This window comes from Liolophura sinensis, chromosome 13 (genome assembly GCF_032854445.1).
Source record: "Liolophura sinensis isolate JHLJ2023 chromosome 13, CUHK_Ljap_v2, whole genome shotgun sequence".
Lineage (NCBI taxonomy): Eukaryota > Metazoa > Mollusca > Polyplacophora > Chitonida > Chitonidae > Liolophura > Liolophura sinensis.
Genome location: NC_088307.1, coordinates 29,432,400 through 29,450,509, shown reverse-complemented (window position 1 = coordinate 29,450,509; position 18,110 = coordinate 29,432,400). Strand labels below are relative to the sequence as shown.

General features: G+C 41.8%; 1 protein-coding gene across 1 annotated transcript in view; it reads left to right on the top strand.

Annotated features, from left to right (window-relative positions):
• Positions 1-18,110, top strand: part of LOC135480182 (kynurenine--oxoglutarate transaminase 3-like) — a 31,590-nt gene that overhangs the window by 3,919 nt on the left and 9,561 nt on the right. The window contains exons 2-8 of the mRNA XM_064759948.1: positions 3,970-4,031; positions 5,748-5,799; positions 10,753-10,851; positions 12,313-12,462; positions 13,034-13,120; positions 16,451-16,573; positions 17,363-17,483. Coding sequence (XP_064616018.1) covers positions 3,970-4,031; positions 5,748-5,799; positions 10,753-10,851; positions 12,313-12,462; positions 13,034-13,120; positions 16,451-16,573; positions 17,363-17,483 — 694 coding nt within the window. The remainder of the gene's footprint in view (positions 1-3,969; positions 4,032-5,747; positions 5,800-10,752; positions 10,852-12,312; positions 12,463-13,033; positions 13,121-16,450; positions 16,574-17,362; positions 17,484-18,110) is intronic.

The window sequence follows — 18,110 nt, the reverse complement described above, 5'->3', positions numbered from 1 at the left end:
TACTTTCAAAGGATTCACAAGACAGGTAACGCAAATATAAGGGTTCATAGCTCTGCCTGAGTGTAAGCAAAGGTGGACTGTACTTTCAAAGGATTCACAAGACACGTAAAGCAAATGTAAGGGTTCATAGCTCTACCTGAGTGTAAGCAAAGGTGGACTGTACTTTCAAAGGATTCACAAGACAGGTAACGCAAATATAAGGGTTCATAGCTCTGCCTGAGTGTAAGCAAAGGTGGACTGTACTTTCAAAGGATTCACAAGACAAGTAAAGCGAATATAAGGGTTCATAGCTCTGCCTGAGTGTAAGCAAAGGTGGATTGTACTTTCAAAGGATTCACAAGACAGGTAACGCAAATATAAGGGTTCATAGCTCTGCCTGAGTGTAAGCAAAGGTGGACTGTACTTTCAAAGGATACACAAGACAAGTAAAGCGAATATAAGGGTTCATAGCTCTGCCTGAGTGTAAGCAAAGGTGGACTGTACTTTCAAAGGATTCACAAGACAAGTAAAGCGAATATAAGGGTTCATAGCTCTGCCTGAGTGTAAGCAAAGGTGGATTGTACTTTCAAAGGATTAACAAGACAGGTAACGCAAGTATAAGGGTTCATAGCTCTGCCTGAGTGTAAGCAAAGGTGGACTGTACTTTCAATGGATACAGAAGACAAGTAAAGCAAATGTAAGGGTTCATAGCTCTGCCTGAGTGTAAGCAAAGGTGGACTGTACTTTCAATGGATACAGAAGACAAGTAAAGCAAATGTAAGGGTTCATAGCTCTGCCTGAGTGTAAGCAAAGGTGGACTGTACTTTCAAAGGATTCACAAGACAGGTAACGCAAATATAAGGGTTCATAGCTCTGCCTGAGTGTAAGCAAAGGTGGACTGTACTTTCAAAGGATACAGAAGACAAGTAAAGCAAATGTAAGGGTTCATAGCTCTGCCTGAGTGTAAGCAAAGGTGGACTGTACTTTCAAAGGATTCACAAGACAGGTAACGCAAATATAAGGGTTCATAGCTCTGCCTGAGTGTAAGCAAAGGTGGACTGTACTTTCAAAGGATACGCAAGACAAGTAAAGCGAATATAAGGGTTCATAGCTCTGCCTGAGTGTAAGCAAAGGTGGACTGTACTTTCAAAGGATACGCAAGACAAGTAAAGCGAATATAAGGGTTCATAGCTCTGCCTGAGTGTAAGCAAAGGTGGACTGTACTTTCAAAGAATACGCAAGACAAGTAAAGCGAATATAAGGGTTCATAGCTCTGCCTGAGTGTAAGCAAAGGTGAACTGTACTTTCAAAGGATTCACAAGACAAGTAAAGCGAATATAAGGGTTCATAGCTCTGCCTGAGTGTAAGCAAAGGTGGACTGTACTTTCAAAGGATACGCAAGACAAGTAAAGCGAATATAAGGGTTCATAGCTCTGCCTGAGTGTAAGCAAAGGTGAACTGTACTTTCAAAGGATTCACAAGACAAGTAAAGCGAATATAAGGGTTCATAGCTCTGCCTGAGTGTAAGCAAAGGTGAACTGTACTTTCAAAGGATTCACAAGACAAGTAAAGCGAATATAAGGGTTCATAGCTCTGCCTGAGTGTAAGCAAAGGTGAACTGTACTTTCAAAGGATACGCAAGACAAGTAAAGCGAATATAAGGGTTCATAGCTCTGCCTGAGTGTAAGCAAAGGTGAACTGTACTTTCAAAGGATTCACAAGACAAGTAAAGCGAATATAAGGGTTCATAGCTCTGCCTGAGTGTAAGCAAAGGTGAACTGTACTTTCAAAGGATTCACAAGACAAGTAAAGCGAATATAAGGGTTCATAGCACTGCCTGAGTGTAAGCAAAGGTGGACATATTCAGAGGGAGGTTACATGTATGTGAGTAAAAGCAATGCAAGACAGATAATTCTTCTAGTGTTAAGTGATTACTCATGCCTTAACTGTATGACCAGGCTTAACACATAGGCTGGGAAAAACATTTTGTTTTTATCAGATTACCATAACATTTGTAATGGGCCATATTCAGCAGTGCTCTGATAACAAATGTACCAAAAATTACCCCATTTGAAATATGCATATCCCCAGGCTTTAGAAATTGATGTTTGTGGATTCTTGCAACTCTATCTGACCAGAATATTTACGTTCTTCTAATTTTGTGATAACTCTAATCCATAGGCTACTTGTACCGTGGCTTTCTTATAAATCTTATTACATAGAATATGAAACACACTCATTTTTGTTTTGTCTAGTATGTCTAGAAAAGAAAAGAAAAAGTGTCATGTTCTAAAATTGTAGATGTCACATTTTGCTGTGACACATACAGACAGTGTTCCTTTCTAAAGTTTTAGATGTCATTTTTTACTGTGACACATACAGACAGTGTTCCCTTCTAAAATTTTAGATGTCACATTTAGCTGTGACACATACAGGCAGTATTGGCTTTTAAAGTTTTAGATGTCATCTTTTACTGTGACACATACAGACAGTGTTCACTTCTAAAGTGTACTGGTATATGGTCACATACATTCATCTGATGGACAGTGTAAAGGTCAGCATTTGGTGCATTATTAAACATTGTAAGTAGTCTACAGCACATGTACGGAGCTGTATTCCTTGGCACGGTCTGTGATTACATATGAGCTAGCTGTGTGTCCTGTAGGTTTGTGAAGTGAAGTTGATGAACACTATAGGACAGTAGACACACATGTGCACACCCACCATCAGGAAGTCAGACATGGCTTATAACAGGATACAGTTACAATAGGACGTTAAGGGTTTGACCCAGGTGGCCTATATGTATGCAGTGTGTGAACGCTGGGTGGATTCACAGGTTTTGAAAACTCCTATATTTCTACATGTTTAATACATATATTTGTTGTAATGTAGCGCTTGATGTTTGGAATTTGCGTGACAGCCTGGGTGTATAGGGATATGAAATGCAAGTTTATTTACAGTAAAAAGGGGTTATTGTTCTAAATACTGTTTTTTTTTTCAGCAGTGTTAAGTCTTGAATTCCAGTATACAGGTGTACAGTGCTTGTTTAAGTGTTGATTTTGTAACTTTGATAACATGCATACCCTAATATTCGATCGCAGACTCTTTTATTGCTGAGGGTAGAATAAATCCAACTGTATCATGCGACCAGAAATGTGAGGCAGCTATTTTAATCCCATTCACTGTAACTTGAGCATCTGAAAAAAGTGTCGTAGGAAGTTATTTAGAGTTGAGGAATGAGAAGATTGAGAATCTGAATCTTTGTGAACTTGAGAAGGTTCTAAAGGAAGGAGGTGTCATTTGTGCCTCTGGAAAAGGGTGAGACAAAGATCAGAAAATTCAGTTAACATGACGCAGTAGGACTGTTACCTTTAATGACAACTTAAAACTCCCCAGTTCTTCAGCCTCTACGACTTGTTTGCCTCTCACCAATGCAGTGGCTGTGAGTTTCAAATCTAGCTAATACTGACTTCCTCTCTGGCCATATGTGAGAAGGTTTGCCTGAAACCTGCGGATAGTTGTGGGTTTCCCCGGGGCTCTGTCTGGTTTCCTCCCACCATAATGCCGACTGCTATCGTATAAGGGAAATATTCTTGAGTATTGGTATAAAACACCAATCAAATAAATCCTAATATATATGTATGGCCTCTATTTGAAAGGAGTGGCTACACATTCGTACCAATCAGAATGATCATTTCTAAAGGTGCATCTTCACATACCACAACATGACAGCAATATTTTGATTGGACGATCAGCAGATTCAGGTCTGTCAGATTGAGTTCACATATGGAGTGGCAGTGTGGTAAGTATACAGGCAGATCTGATCGTGTGAGAAGGAAACATTTGTGCACAAATAGAACTGTCATGGATATAAGGTGAACTGAAGGATATATATGTTGTCAGTTATTAGGAATTCTGGAATATACATGTATCAGATTTATCTTGCATTTAAAATTGTCTCTTTTTGAAGACTCTCTTTTTTGTCCACAGTCAACCATGTCTAGCAAATTTGTTATGGCGGATCGAATTCGTGGAACTGACAAGAATGTGTGGTGAGTTTACTGGCCAGGTGTATGTGTGAACCGCTGTAAAGCGGGCTAAATGTGATAAGCTACTAGCACACTTCTATCACATCACTAGCACATTTCTACCACACCACCAGCACACTTTTACCACAGTTCTACCATTCCGCGGGCTTCATTTGCTGAAGGCACAGTACAGTCTGATACTATCACTGTCCATTCTACTCTCACCTGCCCAGAGGTAAAGCCACTTCAATTGCTGGAATCCCAGCTATTACACATGAATTTTCTCCTTTTTCGTACGTACTGTACCTTCAGTTCCTGGAATCCCAGCTATTACACATGAATTTTCTCCTTTTTCGTACGTGCTGTACCTTCATTTGCTGGAATCCCTGCTATTACACATGAATTTTCTCCTTTTTCGTATGTACTGTACCTTCAGTTGCTGGAATCCCAGCTATTACACATGAATTTTCTCCTTTTTCGTATGTACTGTACCTTCATTTGCTGGAATCCCTGCTATTACACATGAATTTTCTCCTTTTTCGTATGTACTGTACCTTCAGTTGCTGGAATCCCAGCTATTACACATGAATTTTCTCCTTTTTCGTATGTACTGTACCTTCATTTGCTGGAATCCCTGCTATTACACATGAATTTTCTCCTTTTTCGTATGTACTGTACCTTCAGTTGCTGGAATCCCAGCTATTACGCATGAATTTTCTCCTTTTTCGTACGTGCTGTACCTTCATTTGCTGGAATCCCTGCTATTAGACATGAATTTTCTCCTTTTTCGTATGTACTGTACCTTCATTTGCTGGAATCCCTGCTATTACACATGAATTTTCTCCTTTTTCGTACGTGCTGTACCTTCATTTGCTGGAATCCCTGCTATTACACATGAATTTTCTCCTTTTTCGTATGTACTGTACCTTCATTTGCTGGAATCCCTGCTATTACACATGAATTTTCTCCTTTTTCGTATGTACTGTACCTTCAGTTGCTGGAATCCCAGCTATTACGCATGAATTTTCTCCTTTTTCGTATGTACTGTACCTTCAGTTGCTGGAATCCCAGCTATTACGCATGAATTTTCTCCTTTTTCGTATGTACTGTACCTTCAGTTGCTGGAATCCCAGCTATTACGCATGAATTTTCTCCTTTTTCGTACGTACTGTACCTTCATTTGCTGGAATCCCTGCTATTACACATGAATTTTCTCCTTTTTCGTATGTACTGTACCTTCAGTTGCTGGAATCCCTGCTATTACACATGAATTTTCTCCTTTTTTGTACGTACTGTACCTTCATTTGCTGGAATCCCTGCTATTACACATGAATTTTCTCCTTTTTCGTATGTACTGTACCTTCAGTTGCTGGAATCCCAGCTATTATACATGCATTTTCTCCTCTTTTGTACATGCTATACCTTCAGTGAAACAGTGTTTTAATTTTAGATCATCTTGTTGTTTTCCTTTCATCACATGTGTTTCTGTATAAATGGTTATTTGGATTTATGAATATTGCTTATAGTCAGTTGATCATTAAGTAGCTCGGAGCTCATTTTATAAAGCTCTTCTAGTGTTAGCAATATAGAAAGCCCATAGCTGTGTGTATGTTATATGTTTGCAACATATGTTGTCATGGCAGTTAAAGGCAGTACTGGGCTAAGTGTGCGTCATGACACTGACCCCAGATTTAGAGCCAGTGGTCTTGTGAATGCCTTATAAATATCCTTGTGTTTTAGGGTGGAGTTTGGCCGCTTGGCAACAGAGCATAAAGCAATCAACCTGGGACAGGTAACAAACAATCATTAAGTACATTTCATAGTTTTGAACATCCGTGTTCCTCACCAGGACCAGGAAGTCATAAATAGCATGGGTGTAAATGGGTGAAATGCTGAGTTTTGCTGATTTCAAAAGTTTAAAGAACTACAGATCAATGACACTATTATATTTGAAAGTTAGGTACATTAGATTATCTTATTCAATGTCTAGCTCGCCTGGGTTAAATTCTGTTTAATTTCACCTCCATTATTTTTGTCACATGACTAAAGAGGATAGGTTCAGTGTAGCTATGGCATCGTTCCAACACTATGAATGGGTACATACAGGTACATACAGGTACATGTTCATTATGTCCCATAGTTTCTCTCCATTGGTCAAACTGGCTTGGATGATAAGGTTGTTAAGGTTGTCTGTGTTGATGTCAGGGTCAGGTTGTTAGCTAGGTGGTTAAGATGCTTGTCATTTAGTCACCGAGGCACACCTGAAGTGGATTCTACTGCACCCTCTGCCTGCATTATACAAACGTTTTCAGTTTCCTCCACCTTAACTGTTCAGAATTGCAGAGTTTGCTTTGCGTGTACTGTAAAAAGTGTTAGAGTTTCCTTGTGGGGACTATGCATGTACAAGACTCTTCTGTGGTAATCAGTGGTGAACACCTGGTGACTGTACATTTACAAGACTCTTCGGTGGTAATAAGTGGTCAACACCTGGTGACTAGACATGTACAAGACTCTTCTGTGGTAATAAGTGGTCAACATCTGGTGACTGTACATGTACAAGACTCATAGGTGGTAATAAGTGGTCAACACCTGGTGACTATACATGTACAAGGCTCTTCTGTGGTAATAAGTGGTCAACACCTGGTGACTAGACATGTACAAGACTTGGTGGTAATAAGTGGTCAACACCTGGTGACTATACATGTACAAGACTCTTCTGTGGTAATAAGTGGTCAACACCTGGTGACTATACATGTACAAGGCTCTTCTGTGGTAATAAGTGGTCAAGATCTGGTGACTATACATGTACAAGACTCTTCTGTGGTAATAAGTGGTCAACACCTGGTGACTATACATGTACAAGGCTCTTCTGTGGTAATAAGTGGTCAAAACCTGGTGACTAGACATGTACAAGACTTGGTGGTAATACGTGGTCAAAACCTGGTGACTATACATGTACAAGACTTGGTGGTAATAAGTGGTCAACACCTGGTGACTAGACATGTACAAGACTTGGTGGTAATACATGGTCAACACCTGGTGACTAGACATGTACAAGACTTGGTGGTAATACATGGTCAACACCTGGTGATTATACATGTACAAGACTTGGTGGTAATACGTGGTCAACACCTGGTGACTAGACATGTACAAGACTTGGTGGTAATAAGTGGTCAATGCCTGGTGACTATACATGTACAAGACTTGGTGGTAATATGTGGTCAACACCTGGTGACTAGACATGTACAAGACTTGGTGGTAATAAGTGGTCAACACCTGGTGACTAGACATGTACAAGACTTGGTGGTAATACATGGTCCACACCTGGTGACTAGACATGTACAAGACTTGGTGGTAATACGTGGTCAACACCTGGTGACTATACATGTACAAGGCTCTTCGGTGGTAATACGTGATCAACATCTGGTGACTATACATGTACAAGACTTGGTGGTAATAAGTGGTCCACACCTGGTGACTATACATGTACAAGACTTGGTGGTAATACGTGGTCCACACCTGGTGACTAGACATGTACAAGACTTGGTGGTAATACGTGGTCAACACCTGGTGACTATATATGTACAAGGCTCTTCGGTGGTAATAAGTGGTCAACACCAGTTGACTATACATGTACAAGACTTGGTGGTAATACATGGTCAACACCTGGTGACTAGACATGTACAAGACTTGGTGGTAATACGTGATCAACGTCTGGTGACTATACATGTACAAGACTTGGTGGTAATACGTGGTCAACACCTGGTGACTAGACATGTACAAGACTTGGTGGTAATACATGGTCCACACCTGGTGACTAGACATGTACAAGACTTGGTGGTAATACCTGGTCAACACCTGGTGACTATACATGTACAAGACTTGGTGGTAATACGTGGTCAACACCAGGTGACTATACATGTACAAGGCTTGGTGGTAACACGTGGTCAACACCTGGTGACTATACATGTACAAGACTTGGTGGTAACACGTGGTCAACACCTGGTGACTAGACATGTACAAGACTTGGTGGTAATACGTGGTCAACACCTGGTGACTATACATGTACAAGACTTGGTGGTAATACGTGGTCAACACCTGGTGACTAGACATGTACAAGACTTGGTGGTAATACGTGGTCAACATCTGGTGACTATACATGTACAAGACTTGGTGGTAATACGTGGTCAACACCTGGTGACTAGACATGTACAAGACTTGGTGGTAATACGTGGTCAACACCTGGTGACTAGACATGTACAAGACTTGGCGGTAATACGTGGTCAACACCTGGTGACTATACATGTACAAGACTTGGCGGTAATACGTGGTCAACACCTGGTGACTAGACATGTACAAGACTTGGCGGTAATACGTGGTCAACACCTGGTGACTATACATTTACAAGACTTTGTGGTAATAAATGGTCAACACCTGGTGATTATACATGTACAAGACTTGGTGGTAATACGTGGTCAACACCTGGTGACTAGACATGTACAAGACTTGGTGGTAATACGTGGTCAACATCTGGTGACTAGACATGTACAAGACTTGGCGGTAATACATGGTCAACACCTGGTGACTAGACATGTACAAGACTTGGCGGTAATACGTGGTCAACACCTGGTGACTAGACATGTACAAGACTTGGTGGTAATACATGGTCAACACCTGGTGACTATACATTTACAAGACTTTGTGGTAATAAGTGGTCAACATCTGGTGACTATACATGTACAAGACTTGGTGGTAATACGTGGTCAACACCTGGTGACTAGACATGTACAAGACTTGGTGGTAATACATGGTCAACACCTGGTGACTACATGTACAAGACTTGGTGGTAATATGTGGTCAACACCTGGTGACTATACTTTTACAAGACTTGGTGGTAATACGTGGTCAACACCTGGTGACTAGACATGTACAAGACTTGGTGGTAATACATGGTCAACACCTGGTGACTAGACATGTACAAGACTTGGCGGTAATATGTGGTCAACACCTGGTGACTAGACATGTACAAGACTTGGCGGTAATACGTGGTCAACACCTGGTGACTAGACATGTACAAGACTTGGCGGTAATACGTGGTCAACACCTGGTGACTAGACATGTACAAGACTTGGTGGTAATACGTGGTCAACACCTGGTGACTAGACATGTACAAGACTTGGTGGTAATACGTGGTCAACACCTCTCGTTAGGCTTTTACATGAAGCTCATAGAATATCGTCAATATACATGTAAGATGCGTATGGGCTTAAATTTGCACTGAAGTTGAAAATTTCGCATGTTGAAAAGTTTGTGTCAAAGGCCAATGATTTACTGTGGGCCAGCACCCTGATGTTTTACGTGGCCGTGTTGTATTCACAAGTAGGCGTAAGTAGTATGAATAGTCTTGAATTTGAAAAAAAAAGAAGACACTTTTGGTTATTGGTGCTTTCTGATTTTATAGCATGAGGGGGGCCTTCATGGCCTATAGTGGTTAAGGAATCCTGCGTGACCTATAGCGATTAGGGGAGTCTCAGTGGCCTATAGTGGTTAGGGGGGCTTGTCGAGCGCCTACTTGTGCCCAATGGTGGTAGGCAGGGCCTTCGCGTGGCAAACAGTGGTTAGGTTGGCCTCTGTGGCCTATAGTGGTTAGGTGGGCCTGCGTGACCTATAGTGGAGGAGGCCTGCGTACGTGACCTATAGCAGTTAGGGAACTTTCAGTGGCCTATAGTGGTTAGTGAGGCATGCATGGTCTATAGTGATTAGGGGGGCCTGTCGAGTGCCTAATCATAGCGTATATTGTTTGAGGGGCCAGCGTGGCCTATAGTGGGGGGGGGGGGGGGGGGGGGTTAAGGGGCTTGTCGAGTTTCTCATTGTGGGCTGTGGTGGTTAAGGGGGCCTGTGGGACCTAAAGTAGCTACGGGAGTCCCGGCGGCCTATAGTGGTTAGTGGGGCCTGCATGGCCTATAGTGGGGCCAGTCAAGTGTCTAATCGTGGCCAGTAGTGGTTGGGGGGTGGGGGGGCGGGGCCTCTGTGGCCCATAGTGGTTAGGGAGTCTTTGTGGTGTATGGTGGTTATCGTTGCCTCAGGAGTCTCTCACTAGTGTAGTCGCTGTGATTTCCGGTTGTACAGGGGAAGGTTTGCCAGTTACCTGTGGATGGTTTTGGGTTTCCCCCAGGCTCTGCCAGGTTTCTTTCCACTGCAGTGGTGGTAGCCGTCGTATAAGTGAAATATTCTTGGGTACAGTGTAAAACATGAATCAGATAAAGAAGTAAATAACTTTTGTAGCATGACAAGACAAAGTTTTAATAATTAATAGTTAAGGCATCAAAACTATATATGCTTGCATGCATTTTAGGGTTTGGATTTTCCTACCTGTAAAATTTAAGTGGAGGGGGAGGGGTTCTCATGACAGTTGCGTAGCAGTGCTTTGGTCTTTGATTTAAACATGAAAGCTGGGCATAGTGCACATAAATCAGGCCACCTGTGTGCACATAAATCAGGCCACCTGTATGCACATAAATCAGGCCACCTGCATGCACATAAATCAGGCCACCTGCATGCACATAAATCAGGCTACCTGTTTGCACATAAATCAGGCCACCTGTATGTACATGTTTTACTCAGCTCTGTACCAGAGTTTTTGGCATAAAAAACTGATTTGTTCCACAGAAGATATATCTGCTCTTGTTTGTAATGGTAATAAATCTAACATTCAAAGCTCCGTCTTTCCTCATTATTGTTGCAGGGTTTCCCAGACATGCGTCCCCCACAGCACGTAGTTGACGCCCTGTGTAGGGCTGCCACCAGTGATAATGTCTACATGCATCAGTACACACGCAGTTATGTGAGTTCTGAGGATATTGCAACAAGTCATCCATTTTGAGGGAGGGGGAGGTTTGGGGGCTGACATAAATGTGATGGTGAAAACCTAAATCTGTTTTGCACACTTGTGAAATATAAAAGTCAAGCCTGTGATAAGAAGGTTTGACAGCAGGAGTCATAAGGCTTCAGTGTACTGGGAGGTTCTCTATTGAGAGATCCTGTAGTGCATACATCAGATATACAATCAGAACATCAGGTTTTCCTTAAGTTAACGTTGGTTTAGGCGAAATTTTATAGTAATTGATAGATTCAATATAAATCATTTTTTGGTCGGGTCTTGGCTCAAGGGTGCCGTTGACAGCTGCATGTACCATAAAATGACTCCTTTCAGTATTGTTATTTTATAACAAAAAGCTCGGCTGAGCTTGCGACACTGTGGAGATCAACTGAGTTAATAAATTCAGGCCTCTTTTGTCTGACAAAATCCCAGAGTAAAAGTAGTTCTGACTCTGTATCTTCTAACTGGCAGAATTTTTGGAATGAACTGCTATGAGCCAATCAAACTGCTAAAATTTAATTTTCCAGAATTTAGGCTTCTAAGGCACAATTTGATTAGTCACATTTTTGTGCTTATACTCTAATAAACCAAAAGAAGTGAAGCCATGCCCTTGTAGGACTACTTTTTCTAAGAACAGACCCTAGAGACAGAAGGCATGTCCTGTGAAATGACAAACAGAATACTATACATGTATCGTCTCACCAAAAACATGCCGTTTTGGTCAAAATCACTTTCCATCTGATAAGATATCAGTTTTGCACCTGCCATGACGAAGTGACCCCCTGCATATCCTTGATGTGCAACAACAACAGCGCAAACGCCTTGTTGCCTAGAAAGTGCGTCTCATGAAGTAAATTCAACTCCTTCTGCATCTTCCATGCCCAAAGTTCTCTAGCGTGGAATTTACCTTGTAAATGTTTTTAGAAAAATGTTTTCACAATTCGTTTTGAAACGACCTACAAATGTAAACTTTACTTTGTCATTTGGCTCGCTGTGCACGTGACGTTACTTCACTTCGTAAAGGTAAAACTTTGATCACCAATTTCATTGGCCCAAAGAATCTTATTCATACAGTGTGTATTCTGGAGCCTGCCGCGTTTCCTTCTTCAAAACAAATCAACTAACATTTCTCACAGTTTGGAGTGAAAATGAAACGTTAGATAGAGCCGTTTTATTCCTTAAACTAAATTGTAAGGATTGACTGTGCTATTTTTTAGATTTATTGGAGTATAAACGAAAATTGGTGAACAGCTTTTGTATGAACCGCTATGGTTTTTTTGTTTATACCAAAATAATCTTGAAAAATAGTACAGTCAGTCCTTGATTGAACATTATTGATGAAAGATGATTTAATTATGCGATTTTTATCCCACTCCCTACACCCAACTCACATTACAAACCTATCTGTCTTCTCCACACCTGCAGGGTCACCCTCGATTGGTCAGTGCCCTGGCCAAGCTGTACAGCCCTCTGATTGGCCGACCAATTGACCCCATGACGAACACGCTTGTGTCAGTGGGAGCATATGGCGCCCTGTTCTGTACGATACAGGGGCTTATCAACCCAGGGGATGAGGTACAGTGTAGGGCATATTCATGTTCAGTTACAGATTTACATGTTCTGAGATCGAGTGGCCATGATCCAAGCTCAGCACCCAGATTAGCTACTCTGAATCAGTATGCTAACTAACTTGGAACTGGGTTCTATCAGGTGGGCTGTCCTTAAATTGTATGTCTCAAAAACAGGTTTTCTGTGATCTTATTAAAAGTGAATTCATACCACCTTATCATATGTGTGCCAGAATAATAAAGACCAATAAAGGAACAAATGTCCCAAACTGTAAGACAAATATAGCAGACATAATCACTTGACTATGTTGCTACTGGGTGGGTTCGGCTACTCTTCCCAAAGTTAAGATTATCTTGTTTTTCACAGTGATTGCTTAGACATTTAGCTCCTTGTGTTCATTATTGAAACAGAATAATAATTTAAAATGTTAATCTTCTCAACCAAATGTCAGTCTGGTACATGTGCACTCCTGTACATATATAAACTTGTGTAATGTTTTAGGACATTCTCATTGACAGATTTTTTATACTCTTCCAGCCGTGGAGCTGACATCTTTTGTGTTTCTCTTTCCCCACAGGTGATCATTATTGAGCCTTACTTTGACTGCTATGAGCCTATGGTCAGAGTAGCAGGAGGAGTGCCAGTCTTCATTCCCCTCAGGCCGGTAGGCATCCTTCCTTAACTCTTGAAAGAAAACAATGGACTCTCCAAACAAATGTTCAGGTCTTGTGTTGAGTATTTGATATATTTATACTTTTTGTGAAGTCATGAAATTGGTCAACCAAACCAATGTAGTTTTGTCTGAAAGCAAATGGAAAAGGTGAATAAATCTTTCTGAAATTTGCTCTTTAATATGCGAAAAGGTTGAGGAATTAGGGTATGTGGGCACCGTCACGTTTGCTGGAAATATGCAAACTCTCCGTTTTAGGACCATCAGTTCTTCAGTGCCTGGAGGTAAATATTGTCTGGCCTGTCTGCGGTAGGGCCATCAGTTCTTTAGTGCCCGGAGGTAATATTGTCTGGCCTGTCTGTGGTAGGACCATCAGTTCTTCAGTGCCTGGATGTAATATTGTGTGGCCTGTATGTGGTAGGACCATCAGTTCTTCAGTGCCTGGAGGTAAATATTGTGTGGCCTGTCTGTGGTAGGACCATCAGTTCTTCAGTGCCTGGAGGTAATATTGTGTGGCCTGTCTGTGGTAGGACCATCAGTTCTTCAGTGCCTGAAGGTAATATTGTGTGGCCTGTCTGTGGTAGGACCATCAGTTCTTCAGTGCCTGGAGGTAAATATTGTCTGGCCTGTCTGTGGTACTGCCATCAGTTCTTCAGTGTCGGGATGTAATATTGTGTGGCCTGTTTATGGTAGGGCCATCAGTTCTTCAGTCCCTGGAGGTAAATATTGTCTGGCCTGTCTGTGGTAGGACCATCAGTTCTTCAGTGCCTGGAGGTAATATTGTGTGGCCTGTATGTGGTAGGACCATCACTTCTTCAATGCCTGGAGGTAATATTGTGTGGCCTGTATGTGGTAGGACCATCAGTTGTTCGGTGGCTGGAGGTAGTATTGTCTGGCTTGTCTGTGGTAGGACCATCACTTCTTCAGTGCCTGGAGGTAAATATTGTCTGGCCTGTCTGTGGTAGGGCCATCAGTTCTTCAGTGCCTGGAGGTAATATTGTGTGGCCTGTCTGTGGTAGGACCATCAGTTCTTCAGTGCCTGGAGGTAATATTGTCTGGCCTGTCCTGTGGTAGGACCATCATTTCTTCAGTGCCTGGAGGTAAATATTGTCTGGCCTGTCTGTGGTAGGACCATCAGTTCTTCAGTGCCTGGAGGTAATATTGTCTGGCCTGTCTGTGGTAGGACCATCAGTTCTTCAGTGCCTGGAGGTAAATATTGTCTGGCCTGTCTGTGGTAGGACCATCACTTCTTCAATGCCTGGAGGTAATATTGTGTGGCCTGTCTGTGGTAGGACCATCAGTTGTTCGGTGGCTGGAGGTAGTATTGTCTGGCTTGTCTGTGGTAGGACCATCAGTTCTTTAGTGCCTGGAGGTAAATATTGTCTGACCTGTATTCACCTACATGAAGCGTTTCATTGCCACAACATGAATGCAAAGGATAGCCAGATATTGCAGAACTGTGTATTTTCATTGGGTAACAGACCACGGATCGAACTTCTGTCTCACATTTTGTGTTTTTCTGCATTTCCTTAATTGCAACGCGCTAACCAACTGAGCCACAGAGGCCCCCTGTATCTCTTTAATAGAGAGTTTTATGTTTCTCTTGACAAAGTAAACTGCCTAGTTGTGGCAGGGTGGGTAGAGCATCTACATGTATGTAATCAGCCAAAGACTATGGACTAATCCCGTAACTGATTGATTCATTGATAAACTTTATTTCCAGAATGTCGTTACTCCGTGGAGGCTGTAAAACTCCTTCACACATGCACAGAATGGTGTTACCCGTCAGAGACCCTAAAACTCTCCTTCACACGTGCACAGAATGGTGTTACCTGCCAGAGACCCTAAAACTCTCCTTCACACATGCACAGAATGGTGTTACCCGCCAGAGACCCTAAAACTCTCCTTCACACATGCACAGAATGGTGTTACCTGCCAGAGACCCTAAAACTCTCCTTCACACATGCAAAGAATGGTGTGACCCGCCAGAGACCTTAAAACTCTCCTTCACACATGCACAGAATGGTGTTACCCGCCAGAGACCCTAAAACTCTCCTTCGCACATGCACAGAATGGTGTTACCCGCCAGAGACCCTAAAACTCTCCTTCACACATGCACAGAATGGTGTTACCCGCCAGAGACCCTAAAACCCTCCTTCACACATGCACAGAATGGTGTTACCCGCCAGAGACCCTAAAACTCTCCTTCACACATGCACAGAATGGTGTTAACTGCCAGAGACCCTAAAACTCTCCTTCACACATGCACAGAATGTTCTTACCCTCCAGAGACCCTAAAACTCTCCTTCACACATGCACAGAATGGTGTTACCCGCCAGAGACCCTAAAACTCTCCTTCGCACATGCACAGAATGGTGTTACCCGCCAGAGACCCTAAAACTCTCCTTCACACATGCACAGAATGGTGTGACCCGCCAGAGACCCTAAAACGCTCCTTCAAACATGCACAGAATGGTGTTACCCGCCAGAGACCCTAAAACTCTCCTTCACACATGCACAGAATGGTGTTAACCGCCAGAGACCCTAAAACTCTCCTTCACACATGCCACAGAATGGTGTTAACCGCCAGAGACCCTAAAACTCTCCTTCACACATGCACAGAATGTTCTTACCCTCCAGAGACCCTAAAACTCTCCTTCGCACATGCACAGAATGGTGTTACCCGCCAGAGACCCTAAAACTCTCTTTCACACATGCACAGAATGGTGTTAACCGCCAGAGACCCTAAAACTCTCCTTCACACATGCACAGAATGTTCTTACCCTCCAGAGACCCTAAAACGCTCCTTCACACATGCACAGAATGGTGTTAACCGCCAGGGACCCTAAAACTCTCCTTCACACATGCACAGAATGGTGTTACCCGCCAGAGACCCTAAAACTCTCCTTCACACATGCACAGAATGGTGTTTCCCGCCAGAGGCCACGTTCACATGGCCAAAATTTAAACCAGATCAGATCTGAACTGGTTTAAATTGAAGCCACTGGCTCAAAGCCACTTTCACAAGTTAAACCAGCTAACTCTGCCCATGCGAACGGAATGCAAAATAAATTTAAAGTCCAATTTAGAGGGAACTCAACATGAGATAGTTTTATGGTACAGTATGTTTGATTTGCTGGCGTAGTGCTCACCTAACATGGTATGAATGAGAATGGTAAACTGCTCACCAGCTATTTTCTCAAATCCAGGCCTTTTGTACATCTACAAGGTTTCTAAATTTTCAACATTTGTTTTCTTGAATAGTGCTTATAGTCAGTCAATGTTAGACCAAAATTGCACATGTGTTTGTAGACAAAGAGTTAGACAAAGAGTGGAAGCAGGCTCTCAAGTGCTGACTGGAAACTGGACCCTGAAGAACTGAGAAGTAAATTCACAGCCAAGACAAAAGCTTTCATTCTGAACACTCCAAGCAACCCATTAGGAAAAGTAAGTGATGTGCTGTATATGTGTGCAAAAGGAATGCAACCATTTAGGCCAAGCGTATTGTATATTATTGTATATGATTTTTGCCTGTCTGTCTGCCTGTCCATCCGTATTCGAGTCTGGGCAATATCTCCAATTGTTTTCCATTGAGAGTTTTACCTTTTAGTGAATACATACATACACAGATGTTGATGTGTCGCGACTCATGCTTGTCAGTTCCGCAGTTGTCATGGTTACAACATCGCCAGTTCCCCATGTATTCAATATAAATAGATATGATTTGTGTCCGGGCCAACAAACGCCAACTGTTTTCCATATAGAGTTTTAATATTTGGTGGATATATAACTACACAGATGATGATGTGTCGCAACACACCTGTCCATTTTTGCGGTTGTCATGGTAACCAGATAGCCATTTTCCAAGTATATAATATTTAAACAGATATGATTTCGTGTCCGGGCTACAACTCCAGTTGTTTTCCACATAAAGTTTTCATTTTTGGTGGACACGTTTGTTCACTCGTGCAGTTGTCATGACAACCACGTACCTATCATCAAAACCCCATGAAGATTCCCCCTCATGGTTTATACTCACCACACTGCTGCTAATAACCTTTTTACGCATTTCAAATAAATTAATTTGTTGGGGTAAAATATTGCGTTCACCTGAACTCTTGGTAAATGTTAGTGTGATAATCTTGTTTAGTGATGAGAATTAATCTGAATAGTGTTTACTGTAAATGATGGTAGCTTGCTGCATTGGAATACACTTGTAGTGATCTACCTTTTCAGGTATTTTCACAAGAAGAGCTGGAAATGATAGCTAATCTGTGCATAGAAAATGATACCATCTGTGTGGCAGATGAAGTATATGAGTGGCTGGTGTTTAATGGCAGTAAACATATCAAGATAGGTAAGTTAGCTTGTGTTTACTAGTACCTTAATTCCTCACCTTTTTCGTATACAAAAGCTAAAGCAATTTTCAGTGCAATTTATGCACATCTTTACATTGATTTGATTGGCCCGTTTCAGGGCTTCGCAGTAAGCAAAATGTAATCAGTCTACACAGAAAAATGCCATGGAATATGGTATAGTATAAAACCTTGCGAAAAGGTGGAAGAAACTTATCAAATTTAGGGTAGCAAACTTTATCAAGATAGCTGAGTTAGTTTGTGTTTACGGGTAGTAAACTTATCAAGATAGCTGAGTTAGTTTGTGTTTATGGGTAGTAAACATATCAAGATAGCTGAGTTAGCTTGTGGTTACTGGTAGTAAACATAACAAGATAGGTAGTAAACTTATCAAGATAGCTGAGTTAGTTTGTGTTTATGGGTAGTAAACATATCAAGATAGCTGAGTTAGCTTGTGGTTACTGGTAGTAAACATAACAAGATAGGTAGTAAACATGTCAAGATAGGTGACTTATCTTGTGTTTGCTGGTAGTAAACAGATCAAGATAGATAAGTTAGTATCAGTATAGGTAAGTTAGCATCAAGATAGGTAAGTTAGTCTGTGTTTAGCCACTATTAGTCTGACACTA